The 16,922-nt window shown below is 34.6% G+C and overlaps 1 protein-coding gene across 1 annotated transcript in view; it reads left to right on the forward strand.

Moving 5' to 3' along the window:
• Positions 1-15,409, forward strand: part of LOC131945162 (uncharacterized) — a gene marked incomplete at its 5' end in the record, with an annotated part of 68,547 nt that extends 53,138 nt beyond the window's left edge. The window contains 7 exon segments of the mRNA XM_059306179.1: positions 46-245; positions 4,422-4,488; positions 7,254-7,286; positions 9,008-9,040; positions 12,521-12,553; positions 13,715-13,738; positions 14,667-15,409. Coding sequence (XP_059162162.1) covers positions 46-245; positions 4,422-4,488; positions 7,254-7,286; positions 9,008-9,040; positions 12,521-12,553; positions 13,715-13,738; positions 14,667-14,837 — 561 coding nt within the window.
• Positions 15,410-16,922: the final 1,513 nt, after the last annotated feature.

The following is a 16,922-nucleotide window of genomic DNA, read 5'->3' on the forward strand; positions in this document are numbered from 1 at the left end:
TATATATATAATATATATATATATATAATAGATTTTCTACTTCAGATTCTAAGGTGTATTGCCCTTGTGTTGTATCTGGGGATGATAGTTTCTGTCGTCTGGTACTTCGACAAGCTATACGACTTGAGCAATTTAACAACATTTCTAACAACGTTTGCTGGTGGCTTGTTGCCGAAACTAGTCTCTCCTTTGCTCACTTTGATTTCTACAAAGAGCGAAGTGAAGCTTCGAGAGGAAAACAAAAGGTAAAAGCTTAAATTTTTGTTTGACTCATTCTTATGTCAACATTACTTCAATATTCGAAAGCACAGATTCTAATTACATTTGTTACTAATGAACCTAACATCTAATTCAGTGGTGCCCAAACATTTTCGATTGGCGACCCTCTTTTATAAAAAGTAAGTGAATTAAAAAGTCGAAATGAGTGAGGAAATTAATAAACACTAAAATACGATTTTCTAGTAGACTTTCAATATTAATTATTCTTAATAACTGTTTTATTGCGATGGGTGAATTCGAACGCCTATCACTAGCCTCAACATTCGCGGTTGAGTTTTTGTTAACGCCAACCTCATGTCATTCTCAGCATTTAATTTATTTATTTGTTTTGTTTTTAATTGATAAGACACAAAAGGAGCTAAAACTCAAAAGGCAATCAATTTCACGTTTGGGTTCGAACGGTGCATACTACACCAAAATTGAGCAGGTTTTCATTAAACACGATACGTGACGCGGAATCATTCCACAAATTTAAGAATGCATCTTGTAATTCATCGTGAATGCTGGCAACATCATGGAAAACAGAAAATGAGTAACGTGTCTTTGGAGATTCTTCTTCTATCAGATCAGGAAAAATAACGCTGCAGTTCGTTTTCAAGATGCCAAGAATCGTCTTTCAAATTTTTATTTATCTCACAATCAGATTCATCTACCACGCTGCAGGGTTTCTAAAACATGGCAGTATTTCCTATATTTATTTTTCTTCGCCCATTTTGCAGCTTGGATAAAAATGCCAAGAGATTATCATGAAAAGAGATAATATTCGTTCCTTTATCAGGTTAAGCTTATGTTGATGTTTGAATATATCTGCTAGGTATGCTACTCTCTCCAACCACTCTTTGTCGTTAAAGTATTTCAAAAAGTCTTGTTTCCCTTGCACTTCACTTCCAAGAACAACTTGATTTAATCTTTCAATTTAAAAGACACGATTCACATTTCATATTGACAGCCAGCGTACTGTAGTGTAGAACCTCGTGATCGTTATTCATGTATATGCACAGTTCTTTAAACAGACGGGTGTTTAGGGCTCCAGATTTAATATAATGTATGACTTTTATTAGCAATGGAGTTGGAAGAGCCTGACGAGGGCATACCGGTGAATCATGCGGATTCCCCTTAATTAGGGAGCTAAATCTTTTACTTTATTTTTTGAAAGCCCGATTTTGATCCAATCATGACGCACCATCCATACAAACCCCACAGACGTTTTCCCACTTTAATCATACAGTTTATAAATAGAACGTATATATTTTCTCCATATCTTCACAAAATATCAATCTTCTTTGCAATCATCAGAATGAATAAATTTCACAAAGACAAGCAAGGGTAACACTTAAAAATCAAATAATGGTGAAAGTTTGATTTCATTCAAAATTAGTTTTTAACATCTGCGGAAATGACTGCCATAAGCCGCTGAATAGTATTATTAGACTGAGATATTTGTTGCATCTTTACTGCACGGTAATACCCAATAATTAGTTTCACCATCCTCAACAAGCAGGGTTTGGTGAGATTTTCTGCTATTGTGCGAGGTTTTTCACTTGACGATTTCTAATGCGACTTCGTATGATGATTGCACTAATACTGTGTTTCCTTGGTGAAAACTTCCTGTTCAATCAAGTCTCTGACGTTTGCAACTAGCTTCATGCCGACGAAAGAACTACATATCTTTTTTGGGTGCTCCGAATAACTCGTATCAAAATGACGTTTTAGCTTTGAAAGCTTGATATATTCATGACCGGCGGAAATTTTGCACAGAACGCACTGTTTATTTTTTATTCCATTTTCTGTGATGTTAGTAAAGCCGAATTTCAGATATTCTTTTAAATAAGCATGGTTTTTTTTCATTGCTAGGGTTTAGTCTACCAGTTGGCGACCCCCCAGAAAGCCCTTCGCGCCCCCCAGTTTGGGAACCCATGATCTAAATAATCCAGAGATGTAACTTTTCACATTTTTTTCAGAAGTCGGACTTTTTCCTTCCGAGAAAAAGTTTCCGTCGAAAAAAAATCCACATTTTTCCGCTTTTTTAAAAGCTTCTGAAATCTTTTCCGTTTTGGTACCCATTTTTGAATGGTTGCATCTTCCCTCTTGCTTTATGACTGTTTCACTGGTTTACAGAAGAATGCTATTCACTCAGTTATTAGCCTACGTTGGGGATTGGTTAGTCAACGGCGTGTATACTTACTGCGGCCGTGTGAATGTACTATAGCTATATATTAAATAAAAGTTTCTTATTGAAGGAGTGATTACGCATAAACTCTCGATTTTACCATCTATTCCTCTATTATTGTGTGACTGTCTAGCTATTATTCACTATTAATGACGATTTGGGTTGGGGGAAAATTCGGCTCGTTAACGTGACGTCATTTATGTACGACCGCCAGGCTGCGCCTTGTATATAACTTTACCAACGTGGTTCTATATAGGATTATTTCTAGCAGAGATGTAACTTTTCCGTTTTACAGAACTGCTTTAAAAAAAAGGACGGTGGATAGCTTTTGCGCTTTAACTAGAATAATAGAATCTGTCTTTTTCTCTTTCTTTTTTTTTGAATAAGAAAAAGCGAATTCATTTGAAGAAGTATGATATGTGAAACAGAAATGTTCTCATTTTATTACTTTTACCTCACCCACTTTTCATGGTCGTTCTGACCGTGAGGCCTTCGGAGTGAGACCACGCAAAAACATCCTGCAAGCGCTTTTTTAAAAAATATGTCTAATTTAGTTATTTTGATTTTTTTACTCAATAATAAAAACCCACTCGATCTACTTCTTATTTTTCTTTACACAAAATACTGATGTAGGCTTAGTTACTACCGATCAGAGCCTAGATCTAAAGGTATCTAAACGCTTGTCTGAATTTATTTTGCACCCTTCCCGCCCTAAGTAAAAAAAAAATTCCTTTCTTTTTACTGAGGTTACATCTCTGAATTAATTTAAGTATTGAACAATTCAATTTATATAAAATGTGTCTGCTACTTTCGAAAGAACATGAAGTTTACTCTCGAGATAACATGAGTTTACTTTCGAAAGAACATGATGTTTACTCTAGAAAGAACATGATGTTTACTTATAAATGTTAACACTTGAGTAGCAAATTATAATTTAACAGTATAATTTAAGTTGTATGTGTCAATATAACCATGTTCACAGCGATTTCAGACATCTTTTTTTTCTGGGTGTGCTTTTCATAGCCTTTATTAACCCAAGAAAAGTCCACAAGGCTGTTTGATTTTGGAGTTTTTTCGCCTAGATTCTAGATGGATTGCGGTCCTGAGTTCAATAAATGAGCTGTGTGGGAGGGGGGGGGGGGGGGGGGGGGGTTGAGGAGGTCCACACATGCGCTCTTGCAATCGTTACCCCACTAATGTTTTCATTTAACACAGATCTAAAACATTTTCATTAATATGTAATTGTCTAGGTAAGGGGGTACATGGATTAATTATACAATACGAGCAGACCCGCAGCGTATCATACGCCGCTATTTAGTTGTTTTATTTTCTATTTTTAAGTAATTCATAAATTGTGAATTCGACAGTACCAATGCTGCCACTGAAAATATTTGCTTTAAAACACTAAAACCCTCCCCCCCCCCCCCACCCGTGAAAGCAGCCTTCTCTTAGTTACCTCCCCTAAGTTTAAAATAGTTTCAAACTAAATTATCTGCCCCTAATAGCCGTCACTAAACCCGGCTCTACGATCGTAAAATGTAAACATTTAGAGTGAACTACAGCTCACCAGACCATGCGGGGGTGGGGGCGGTTGATTTATGCCTAGTGAGGAAGAGAGGGGACTGCAAAGGCGCGCTTGCAGCTTGTTTTCTAACGGCTCCCAGAAGAGAATTATATATATAGATTGTAGCAGTGGGGCTTGTGCCCCATTTTTGTTTTATATAAAAAGCCCAGTCCCAATTGATTAGGAAATAAAATAACTTTTTACAAAACGACCAAACTTTTCTATTCCACTCTTACGATAATAGTCAATAGCAATATGGATTTTGAACACTGACAATTTAGCATAAAAAATGCCTTCTGACAATGTAACCATCGACTTTATGGCTAAACACGTATTGTCATTATAAAATCTAAAAGAATACCGGTAAAAATATATAATATTGTTTTATTTCTTGTCTTTTTTTATCAGGTTTATTAGAATTGTTTATAAGACAATTAAAGATTTCAAGGAAGATTTTCAAAAAGATTCAGAACAGGTAAACCAAAATTAATTTTTGTCATCTGCCTAATTTAATTTTGATTCATATTATTTACATTGTTTTTTTTTTAATTCAAAGCACATGATAGCCCTGACAGGGGCGTGTCTACTCTACTCCCTAGGCTTATAATAAACAATTGGGTGGCAGTGCAAGTCTGGCTAAACCCAACTTGGTTAAACCTTATCCTTAATCTAGATCCAAAAAAAAAAAACTTATCAATTTTATTATTTTATTTACAAACGAAGTGGAACCATTTATATTAAAAAGAAATAATAAATACACTACAATCTATCTCTAGTCATAAAAAAAATATCAACAAAACAAACTTAACAAACAAACTAACACCCAGTCAAGTTACTCAGACACACACGGTGCACGAAGCGCTCACGTCAAAGCCATTCCTCGAGATCTACTCTCAACTAGTAGGTAAAAACGAACGACCCTAGCGGTCACTCGGTCTTAAATAAGACTGGACCGGAAGTCCACTGTCCACTACAACCACCATCCACAGATTCGCACACACACTCACAAATATTTTTTAAAAATTCACCCGCTCACACAAATTCATCTTAATCATGTGAATGGCAATAAAACATTTTTTTTTTTTTTAGAAATAACACTTCACCTATTTTGCTATATGATGTCAATATTCTTTAAACGGAATTAACTAAGAAATCAAGCACAAATGAAAACACATAAAACAAATATAAATTTAGATATTTTACGCTCAAAGCCCGATGTCGGACAAAGCATGCATTGGCCGGCCATTGCGCGGATTGGCCGATATCGTTTTCCATTGACCGGTCAAAGTCCGAAACTTTACTTGATTTCGGCTTTTGGTCGGCCAGCCAGCGGACTGGCCCTGGTGGACCGGTCAAACTCCGAATTAAAAATCATCTGGCTAGGGGTGGCTGGCCAAAGTCCTAATTAAAAGACGATGAGCAGTTTTGGGCTTTTTATACCGTAAGGATCATGAAATTAAGTCTTTATTCATTATTTATAGTAAATGAGAGAAACATTCAAATTATTTTATTGTACTATAGTCTCAATCAATATTATCACTGTTACTACAAGTTGAACTTTTATGGCATTTAGAATTACATAGCAGCTTGTTTTACACTTGCAGCGATTTGATATGCACTTGGTTGTGATTGTGAAGATGCGATGGTTCGCGATGGTTCGCAGCGATTTTCCTCAGTGCCAACGGGCGACAATCAGAGCAGTTTTTCGTGAAGAATTGAAAACTCATTCCTAGCATAAAGTTGTTTTAGAACATCATGTTCCGTTCCTAGTTTGTAGAAAGAGGTCTCGACACTTATGACAAATACAATGACGCTTCGGGGATCACCGCGACCTCTGTCAACATCTGGAATACGGATGCGATCATTATCTCTTATTTAAGCATGTTTAAATTTTATATTTGATTTTGTGAGAATCTCAGCACCTTGAGTTTGCAAGCTGCTGACGTGTTGTTCATTATTTCTTGTTTATTGTGACATGATCTGCAAATAATGTTCCCTCCGCAACCTTCGTCTGCGTCATTAGTTATTCCGCAAATTGCATGGACACAGTTGCCACAAGATCCACAAGAATGGGCTGCACTGCACTCTTTTTCACAAACTACACAGAATCTGTTGGACCTTTCGCCACGGCAGCATATGTGTTAGCTGAGGATGTCGTTGCACTTATAGCAACCTCTACTTCTGATCGATCTACTTCATTTGGTGTTCCTCTTTTATTGGCAAAATATGGTTTCTGACGCCCACGTCAACTCAAATCGTTTGGACACTTGTTCAACTACAAGGGTAGCATCGAACGCGGCAAAGTCTTTTGTACGTTCCGTCTTGTTGCACGCGGTCGGTGACGTAGACTGTCTTTGATTTTGTTCTTTGATGATTGTCTCACCTCGTCATCATGGAGGAGGCTGTCTACATTTGTAGCCCATATATTGAAACTAAAAAGGGTTTGAATTTTTTTTTCTTTGGCAGCCATCTCGTATGTCTGTATCTTGGTCTGACGGCCCTTTTGGTCCATGTCGCATTGCATATAAAATACTATACAAACGAGAGCCAAACAATTCGTTACTCACAATGAAACTGCACCCAGCATAGTCTATATAGGACATTGGCCAGGACATCCAGGCTAGTGCGCGCATTGGCCGGCCTATGTAAAAATACGATGTTAAGTTTAAGGTCTTCGGGCTTTGGCCAATAGAGTCTGCCAATGCGCAAATTGGCCGGCCAATGCGTGCTTTGGCCGTACTTCGGGCTTTGACCGTAACAGATACAATTGTATATTTAACAATGTGGTCAAATAGTAGTGCGTTAGACTGCTAACCCGAAAGTCTCGAGTTCGGATCCTGGGCTCGAGTCGATGAGTCCAACAATCATTGAATGTATACCTGACTGACGTTAGGAAAGGTAAAGGCAGGTCGGGTCAGAGCTGACCAAACTATAACAGTTCCTGCTAATGTAACATAAATAGAAGTTATTAATTACATTACAGTTCATTAAACATGTATCAATTCTTTGTTTTTTCCCTAGAGCCCCTGTACTAGTACCACTACCCTACCAGAGCTATGTTTATGCTTTTTTTTTAGAGATAATGTGATTACATGTAAACTATGTTTTGCTAAAAACATGTAATTAATTCAATCAATAATAATAATAAATCTCTTCCTGCTCATAAAAAAAGTTAAACAGAAGATTTTATTAGATTATTTATTGCTTATTGACTTAAATCAGTTTTCTTCAAATTTTCAGGGTCCCAGTACTAGCAATACTCCTGGTCAAGAGGTATGTTTAAGCTTGTATTTAGAGATCTCGTGATTTTATATTGTCTATATTTTGTTAAATAGAAAATTATTGTAATATCATTCACTTTAGAATATAACAATTGACTTAACTTCAATTATGATTGGTAAAAATAAATTCAAAGTGATAAAAACTGATAATTTTGCGAGACAAAAGTCAACTTTTGTAGTTTTGAAACGAATTAATTTTTTTACACTCGGTGAGTTCTAAAGTTGAGATTAAGACGTTTTTCAATTTTATAACTCTATTCCTAAATTGATAAATACTGTATAATATTGAAAAGCGTTTCACGGCAGCAGATGTGTTGGCTGAGGATGTCGTTGCATTTATGGCAACCTCCATTTCTTGTTTAATGTTCTCAGTTACTAAATTATCGATAGCCTCTCTTGGCAGATTTTAAGTGCTGTCCCACTTTTTCTTTGCATCTAAACAAGGCTTCGTATGGCGATTGTTGGATTCCTTAATGTAAAGAAAGGTTTTTTATAAACTGAATTAATTTGAGACTCTCAGCCCAACGAGTTGATTTATTTGTCTGCATCCATGTCATCATCATATTTTGAACAACTTGCTTGGCACGTAGTGCTAAATAGTCATGTAATCCGCAGTGCACAAAAATCTGGAATTCTGTCGGTATTTATCATGCAGTCAATTCAAGGCGCAGTGATTGATCTACTTATTTGGTTTTCCCCTTTTTTTGGCAAAATATGGTTTCTGACGCCCACGTCAACTCAAGTCGTTTGGAGCTTTGCTCAACTACAAGGGTAGCATCGAACGCGGCAAAGTCTTTTTTACGTTCCGTCTTGTTGCACGTGGTCGGTGACGCCGATTGTCTTTGATTTTGTTCTTTGATGATTGTCTCACCTCGTCATCACGGAGGAGGCTGTCTACTGTTGTAACCCATATATTGAAACTAAAAAGGGTTTGAATTTTATTTATTTTTGGCAGCCATCTAGTATGTCTGTATCTTGGTCTGACGGCCCTTTTGGTCCATGTCGCATTGCTTATAAAATACTATACAAACGAGAGCCAAACAATTCGTTACTCAGAAAGAAACTGCACCCAGCATAGTCTATATAGGACATTGCCCAGGAAATCCCGGCCAGTGCGCGCATTGGCCGGCCCATGTACAAAATACGCTGTTAAATTTAAGGTCTTCGGGCTTTGGCCAATAGAGCCGGCCAATGCGTGCTTTGGCCGCACTTCGGGCTTTGACCGTAACAGATACAATTGTATATTTAACAATGTGGTCAAATAGCAGTGCGTTAGACTGCTATACCGAAAGTCTCGAGTTCGGATCCTGGGCTCGAGTCCATGAGTCCAACAATCATTGAATGTATACCTGACTGACGTTAGGAAAGGTAAAGGCAGGTCGGGTCAGAGCTGACCACATTATAATAATTCCTGCTAATAAAACATAAATAGGGGTTATTAATTACATTACAGTTTAATAAACATGTATCAATTCTTTGTTTTTTCCATAGAGCCCCTGTACTAATACAACTACCCCACCAGAGCTATGTTTATGCTTTTATTTAGAGATAGTGTGATTACATGTAAACTATATTTTGCTAAGAACATTTAATTAATTAAATCAATAATAATAATTAATTTATTCCTGCTCATAAAAAAGTTAAACAGAAGATTTTATTAGATTATTTATTGCTTATTAACTTAAATTAAATCAGCTTTCTTCACATTTTCAGGATCCCAGTCTTAACATTACCCCTGGTCAAGAGGTGTGTTTAAACTTTTTTTTAGAGATTTCGTGATTTTACATTGTTTATATTTTGTTAAATAGAAAGTTATTGTATTATCATTCACTTTAGAATATAACAATTGACTTAACTTCAATTATGATTGGTAAAAAATTCTAAGTGATGAAAACTGATAATTGTGCGAGACAAGAGTCAATTTTTGTAGTTTTGAAACGAATTTTTTTTTTTTACACTCGGTGAGTTTTAAAGTTAAGATTAAGACGTTTTTCAAATTTATAACTCTATTCCTAAATTGATAAATACTGCATAATATTGAAAAGCGTTTCACGGCAGCAGATGTGTTGGCGGAGGATGTCGTTGCATTTATGGCAACCTCCATTTCTTGTTCAATGTTCTCAAGTCTTTCTAAGTAACTAAATTATCGAGAGCCTCTCTTGGAAGATTTTAAGTGCTGTCCCACTTTTTCTTTGCATCTAAACAAGGCTTCGTATTGCGATTGTTGGATTCCTTAATGAAAAGAAAGGTTTTTCATAAACTGAATTAATTTGAATCTCTCAGCCCAACGAGCTGATTCATTTGTCTGCATCCATGTCATCAACATATTTTGAAGAACTTGCTTGATACGTAGTGCTAAACATTCATGTAATCCGCAGTGCACAAAAATCTGGAATTATGTCGGTATTTATCATGCAGTCCAGTCAAGGCGCGTCGATCATTCTGCTTCATTTGGGGTTCCTCTTTTGTTGGCAAAATATGGTTTCTGACGCCCACGTCAACTCAAGTCGTTTGGACACTTGTTCAACTACAAGGGTAGCATCGAACGCGGCAAAGTCTTTTGTACGTTCCGTCTTGTTGCACGCGGTCGGTGACGTAGACTGTCTTTGATTTTGTTCTTTGGTGATTGTCTCACCTCGTCATCACGGAGGAGGCTGTCTACATTTGTAGCCCATATATTGAAACTAAAAAGGGCTTGAATATTTTTTTTCTTTGGCAGCCATCTCGTATGTCTGTATCTTGGTCTGACGGCCCTTTTGTTCCATATCGCTTTGCACATAAAATACTATACAAACGAGAACTAAACAATTCGATACTCACAATGAAACTGCACCAACATAGTCTATATAGGACATTGACCAGAACATCACGGCCAGTGAGCTCATTGGTCGGCCCATGTACAAAATACGCTGTCAAGTTTAAGGTCTTCGGGCTTTGGCCAAAAGAGCCGGCCAATGCGTGCTTTGGCCGCACTTCGGGCTTTGACCGTAACAGATACAATTGTATATTTAACAATGTGGTCAAATAGTAGTGCGTTAGACTGCTAACCCGAAAGTCTCGAGTTCGGATCCTGGGCTCTAGTCGATGAGTCCAACAATCATTGAATGTATACCTGACTGACGTTAGGAAAGGTAAAGGCAGGTCGGGTCAGAGCTGACCACATTATAATAATTCCTGCTAATAAAACATAAATAGAAGTTATTAATTACATTACAGTTTATTAAACATGTATCAATTCTTTGCTTTTTTTCTTGAGCTCCTGTACTAGTACCACTACCCCACCAGAGCTATGTTTATGCTTTTATTTAGAGATAATGTGATTACATGTAAACTATGTTTTGCTAAAAACATTTAATTAATTAAATCAATAATAATAATAAATCTCTTCCTGCTCATAAAAAAGTTAAACAAAAGATCTTATTAGATTATTTATTGCTTATTGACTTAAATCAGTTTTCTTCGAATTTTCACGGTCCCAGTACTAGCAATACTCCTGATCAAAAGGTGTGTTTAAGCTTGTATTTAGAGATCTCGTGATTTTATATTGACTATATTTTGTAAAATAGAAAGTTATTGTAATATCATTCACTTTAGAATATAACAATTGACTTAACTTCAATTATGATTGGTAAAAATAAATTTTAAGTAATAAAAACTGATAATTTTGCGAGACAAAAGTCAATTTTTGTAGTTTTGAAACGAACTTTTTTTTACACTCGGAAAGTTTTAAAGTTAAGATTAAGACGTTTTCAAATTTATAACTCTATTCCTAAATTGATAAATACTGTATAATATTGAAAAGCGTTTCACGGCAGCAGATGTGTTGGCTGAGGATGTCGTTGCATTTATGGCAACCTCCATTTCTTGTTCAATGTTCTCAAGTCTTTCTCCGTAACTAAATTATCGAGAGCCTCTCTTGGCAGATTTTAAGTGCTGTCCCACTATTTCTTTGCATCTAAACAAGGCTTCGTATAGCGATTGTTGGATTCCTTAATGAAAAGAAAGGTTTTTCATAAACTGAATTAATTTGAGAATCTCAGCCGAACGAGCTGATTCATTTGTTTGCATACATGTCATCATCATATTTTGAACAACTTGGCTGGTACATATTGTTAATCAGTCAAGTAATCCGCAGTGCACAAAATCTGGAGTTCTGTCGGTATTTATCATGCAGTCCAGTCAAGGCGCGGTGATTGATCTACTTATTTGGTTTTCCTCTTTTGTTGGCAAAATGTGGTTTCTGACGCCCACATCAACTCAAGTCGTTTGGACCTTTGCTCAACTACAAGGGTAGCATCGAACGCGGCAAAGTCTTTTGTGCGTTCCGTCTTGTTGCACGCGGTCGGTGACGTTGACTGTCTTTGATTTTGTTCTTTGATGATTGTCTCACCTCGTCATCACGGAGGAGGCTGTCTACTGTTGTAACCCATATATTGAAACTAAAAAGGGTTTGAATTTTATTTATTTTTGGCAGCCATCTAGTATGTCTGTATCTTGGTCTGACGGCCCTTTTGGTCCATGTCGCATTGCATATAAAATACTATACAAACGAGAGCCAAACAATTCGTTACTCACAATGAAACTGCACCCAGCATAGTCTATATAGGACATTGGCCAGGACATCCAGGCCAGTGCGCGCATTGGCCGGCCTATGTAAAAATACGATGTTAAGTTTAAGGTCTTCTGGCTTTGGCCAATAGAGCCGGCCAATGCGTGCTTTGGCCACACTTCGGGCTTTGACCGTAACAGATACAATTGTATATTTAACAATGTGGTCAAATAGTAGTGCGTTAGACTGCTAACCTGAAAGTCTCGAGTTCGTATCCTGGGCTCGAATCCATGAGTCCAACAATCATTGAATGAATACCTGACTGACGTTAGAAAAGGTAAAGGCATGTCGGGTCAGAGCTCACCACATTATAATAATTCCTGCTAATAAAACATAAACAGAAGTTATTAATTACATTCCAGTTTAATAAACATGAATCAATTCTTTGTTTTTTTCCCTAGAGCCCCTGTACTAGTACCACTACCCCACCAGAGCTATGTTTATGCTTTTATTTAGAGATAATGTGATTACATGTAAACTATATTTTGCTAAAAACAGTTAATTTATTAAATCAGTAATAATAATTATTCTATTCCTGCTCATAAAAAGTTAAACAAAAGATTTTATTAGATTATTTATTGCTTATTAACTTAAATCAGTTTTCTTCACATTTTCAGGGTCCCAGTACTAGCAGTACCCCTGGTCAAGAGGTATGTTTAAGCTTTTATTTAGAGATCTCGTGATTTTATATTGTCTATATTTTCTTAAATAGAAAGTTATTGTATTATCATTCACTTTAGAATATAACAATTGACTTAACTTCAATTATGATTGATAAAAATAAATTCTAAGTGATAAAAACTAATAATTTTGCCAGACAAAAGTCAACTTTTGTAGTTTTGAAACGAATTTTTTTTTACACTCCTTTAGTTTTAAATTTAAGATTAAGACGTTTTTCAAATATAACTCTATTCCTAAATTGAAAAATAGGCCTACTGTATAATATTGAAAAGCGTTTAAAGAGCATTAACCGAAATATTATGAAAAATAACGACCATTTTTTGTTCGACTTCAAATTATCATTTCATAACCTTTATTCATGCTTTGCATTGAATAATTTCAGAGTTTATGCAATAAAAATCTATTTATTTCTTGTGTATTTTTTTACTGTATTCTATCTGAAAAAGATTTTTGCAGATGGTACAATTTAAATTGTAATAATCATTTTTGCTAATAAAAACAAATAGATGTTATTAATTGTAGGCTATTATACAAGTATCAGTTCTAAAACCCCAGTGCTAGCAGCACTACTCTACCAAAGGCATGTTAATGCTTTTTTTTTAAAAAAAAAGATAATGTTATTAGATATAAACTATATTTTGCTCTAAAATGTGTTTAATATTAACTATTTTAAAGTGTAACCATTATGGTAATTTCCAACATGATTTGTAAATAAAATACAAGAGAAAAAAACATACATTTTGCGAGACATGATCAAATTTTGTAATTTGCACACCAAAAAAAATATGTTACATTAAATAATTTAAGGTTTCAATCTGTGTAATAAAAATAAATGCCGTATACATTGGTGTACTGTCTTCAGTCTGAAAAATTCTTTTTAGATATTAAAATTAAATCTATAATAATGAGTTTAAATAATTTAAGGTTTCAATCAGTGTAATAAAAATAAATGCCGTATACATTGGTGTACTGTCTTCAGTCTAAAAAATTCTTTTTAGATATTAAAATTAAATCTATAATAATGATTTTATTCCTGCTCATAAAGAATTTAAACACAAGATTGTATTATTATAATCAGTGTTTATTAAACTTTGATCAGTTCTCTTTTCTTTTCTTTTCTTTTTTTTTAGGCCGGCAGTTCTGCTGGTCAACAGGTATGTTTCAACTTTTATTTAGAAATCTTATTTATCTGATGTAGATCTATCTGATATTTTGTTTAAAAGAAAGTTATCGTAGTATTATTCACTTTAGAGTGTAACATCTGACGTAATTTCAAACATCATTCATTCGAAGAATTGATAGACTTTTATAATTTTAAAAATACTTTACAGGGCCCAATAGTCCTTGGTCTTTTTATCTTTTCCCGTTTCTGCCCAAAACACATGGGACAGAAGAAGTTGAGTTCAATGAACTTGGCATATTAGGGGATCGTGTGGTCAGCACTATGCTCAGGCGTCTTTGTTTCCCTAACGTAAATCGGAGCCAGGTGGACTAAAGGACGTCATATAGTCACTATCCAAACCGAGATCTGAGCTCTAGCAGCCACACGCAATACCATTCGACCATCTGTACGATGGTCATTAATACGGCTCATTTAATTCTAATATTTGCATCCAATACAAAAAAAATGGGTTGGTGCTACTTTATTATGGGTTGGTGCTACTTTATTATCGGCAATAATTAAATCGACGAAATGTAAGTTTCTGGCCAGTCTATAACACTTGGTACATGGATTCACCGCTTATTTTAGCACGAAAACTTAAATGTGATAATATGTCTAAATTGATTTGTTTAGTTCGCTAATTACATGTAAAGTTCAAAAACGTACTACATTCAATTATGTTATTTAAATGCACATTTAGGTCGAAAAAGCCACTTATATTTTACATCTAGAAAAATAAATTAATTTTACAGCTCCAGGCGTTTAGACGCCAATACGCTTACTTAAATACACAGCTATATAAAAAGTTAGTACAATTATGAAATGTTACAAAACGTTAAATTGACTGTAACTAGGGTTTTATTTCACAAGAAGATGTAAAGTCACCGAGTATCAATTTAAATGAAAAATATATTTTGCAGCTGCCCCCTACATCACTTGGACAAGCTGCACAAGCACCAGAAGGACTGGTTGAAACAGACACCGATATCAGTATGGATAGCAACGTTTCAGAACATACACAGCTAATCCCACTTGAAATCAAAGATAAACGCAAGACCAAATTGTACACTACAGGTGAAACAAATGTCTAAAAGCTTTGATCCATAGTTGGAAAGTACAGGTTTTTAAAGTAACAGCAGTGTTCAGTCTCATTGAATTTTACCTATGTTTCCGTCTGCTGTACATCAGCTTCTTCACTTAATTTTTACATGAATGAATTGAATATTTTTTAAACTTTATTCATCACTAGCTGACATGTCGTGCGTCGCTGTGTTCTTCATAATTTTCATTGTGATCGGATGAATGGTGTAATAAAGTTTAAAAATACACCATTGGTAACATACTAACAATTAAATGCCATTGTTATCATAACCAGTGCTCCCGGATTACGTCTATTATAAAAACACAGCCGCCCGCATCTGATCAGCTATATATATATATAAACATGCTAAGTCACTTCTTACTGATTTTGAGGATATCGACTTAAAAATGTTTTTCGTAAACTAACCTTTTGATATTTTATATTTTACTGTTAAGAATAGTATTTAATGTTATAGCTTTTTCAACAAAATTTAGTATACAGCTTTAATTGAGAAGGCTATAAGAATAACTCATTTTCTTCAAAAAGGTGGACTTAGCAGGTTTTGCAAAAGTACTCCTAATATATATAATATATATATATATATATATATATATATATATATATATATATATATATATATATATATATATATATATATATATATATATATATATATATATATATATATATATGTATATGTACCAGATGTAAAAATATGTTTTCTATACTTTAGTAGGTTAGATAATTTTAATGTTTCCAAACAGCTTACAATATCATGTATCATTGTGCTTTGCTTATTAATATATTATTTTAATCAGCTTAACTTTTAATACTTAGTCAATAAAAATAAAATGCATGTTAAAATATCTGGTTGCGTTGTTTTGTTTATGTGTTGTGTCATTGAATTATTGTGCAGGTAACTTATATAAATTTGTTCTGTAGTTTATAAGTTTCCTTTGAAAAAAAATGCCTATATTCCTTAATTATAATTATATAAAATTTTATCAACAGACTTTTATTTTGTATGATCGTTTGAATGTTAAAATTTATAAAACAAAGGCTACAAAAATATAAGTTCTTCACCTGCCACGCTTTTTGCTCGGAAACAGTTTACCTAAAGCAACACTCACAAAAAATAATAGAATTTTTTTCAGTCACACAGTCAAATCAGTTAGAGAAAATAAAGCTGCATTAGAAGTGGGTCAAAATTGAGTTACAAAGATTTGTCCTAACCCACAAACAACAAACAAACAAACAGACCTAACGAACTAAATAAAAGCTTGTAAAAATTATTAGACCTGCGGGTCCCGTTATCAGAACGGCTTAAAATCGCCAAGATTTTAAACGGTTAGATGTATTGAATGTGTGTTATTTCAAAGGTCGGATTGTGGTGTTGTTGCATATTCCAAATTATTACGAATTAAAACCGAACCTAGACACGAAAGTAAAAATCTGAATGAATGTTTTATTGTTCAGACCATAAGGCTATTGTTTTATTGTGTTATTTCAAAGGTCGGATTGTGGTGTTGTTGCATATTCCAAATTATTACGAATTAAAACCGAACCTAGACACGAAAGTAAAAATCTGAATGGATGTTTTATTGATCAAACCATAAAGCTATTGTTTTCTAAATTTACACAACAATTTAATACATCTTCATTTTTTTTCACGAAAAATACGTTGTTGTCCCTAGCATGACACAAACACAATCTCAACAAAGCGAACTGTAGCTGTCATTGCTTCATGTTAGACAATGTTTACTGAAAATAAGCTCTCCTTAAAAATAAATAAAGTAAAGACGGTTGGGCATATAGATGAATGCACCAATCTTTCTTACGTCGAAGTCAAGTCACATATGAACACTTTCATCTGTTTTATGGATCTTTAGATGTGAAAGGGGAGCTTTAGTTTACTTTTACCGTACGTAGATTAAATTGTTTTCATGTGGTAAAATGCTACCATTGATTAGTCATGTATTTTAGTAACAGTAAAAAATATAATTAATCGTCGATACATTATGTTTTTTTTCCATTGTTACTCAATTACACCATGTGTACTACGTTAAAGAAAAAACATGGCTACAGTGAGTAGGCA

The sequence above is a fragment of the Physella acuta genome, unplaced genomic scaffold, assembly GCF_028476545.2.
Source record: "Physella acuta isolate Inbredline_101_S28 unplaced genomic scaffold, ASM2847654v3 ptg000529l, whole genome shotgun sequence".
Classification (NCBI taxonomy): domain Eukaryota; kingdom Metazoa; phylum Mollusca; class Gastropoda; family Physidae; genus Physella; species Physella acuta.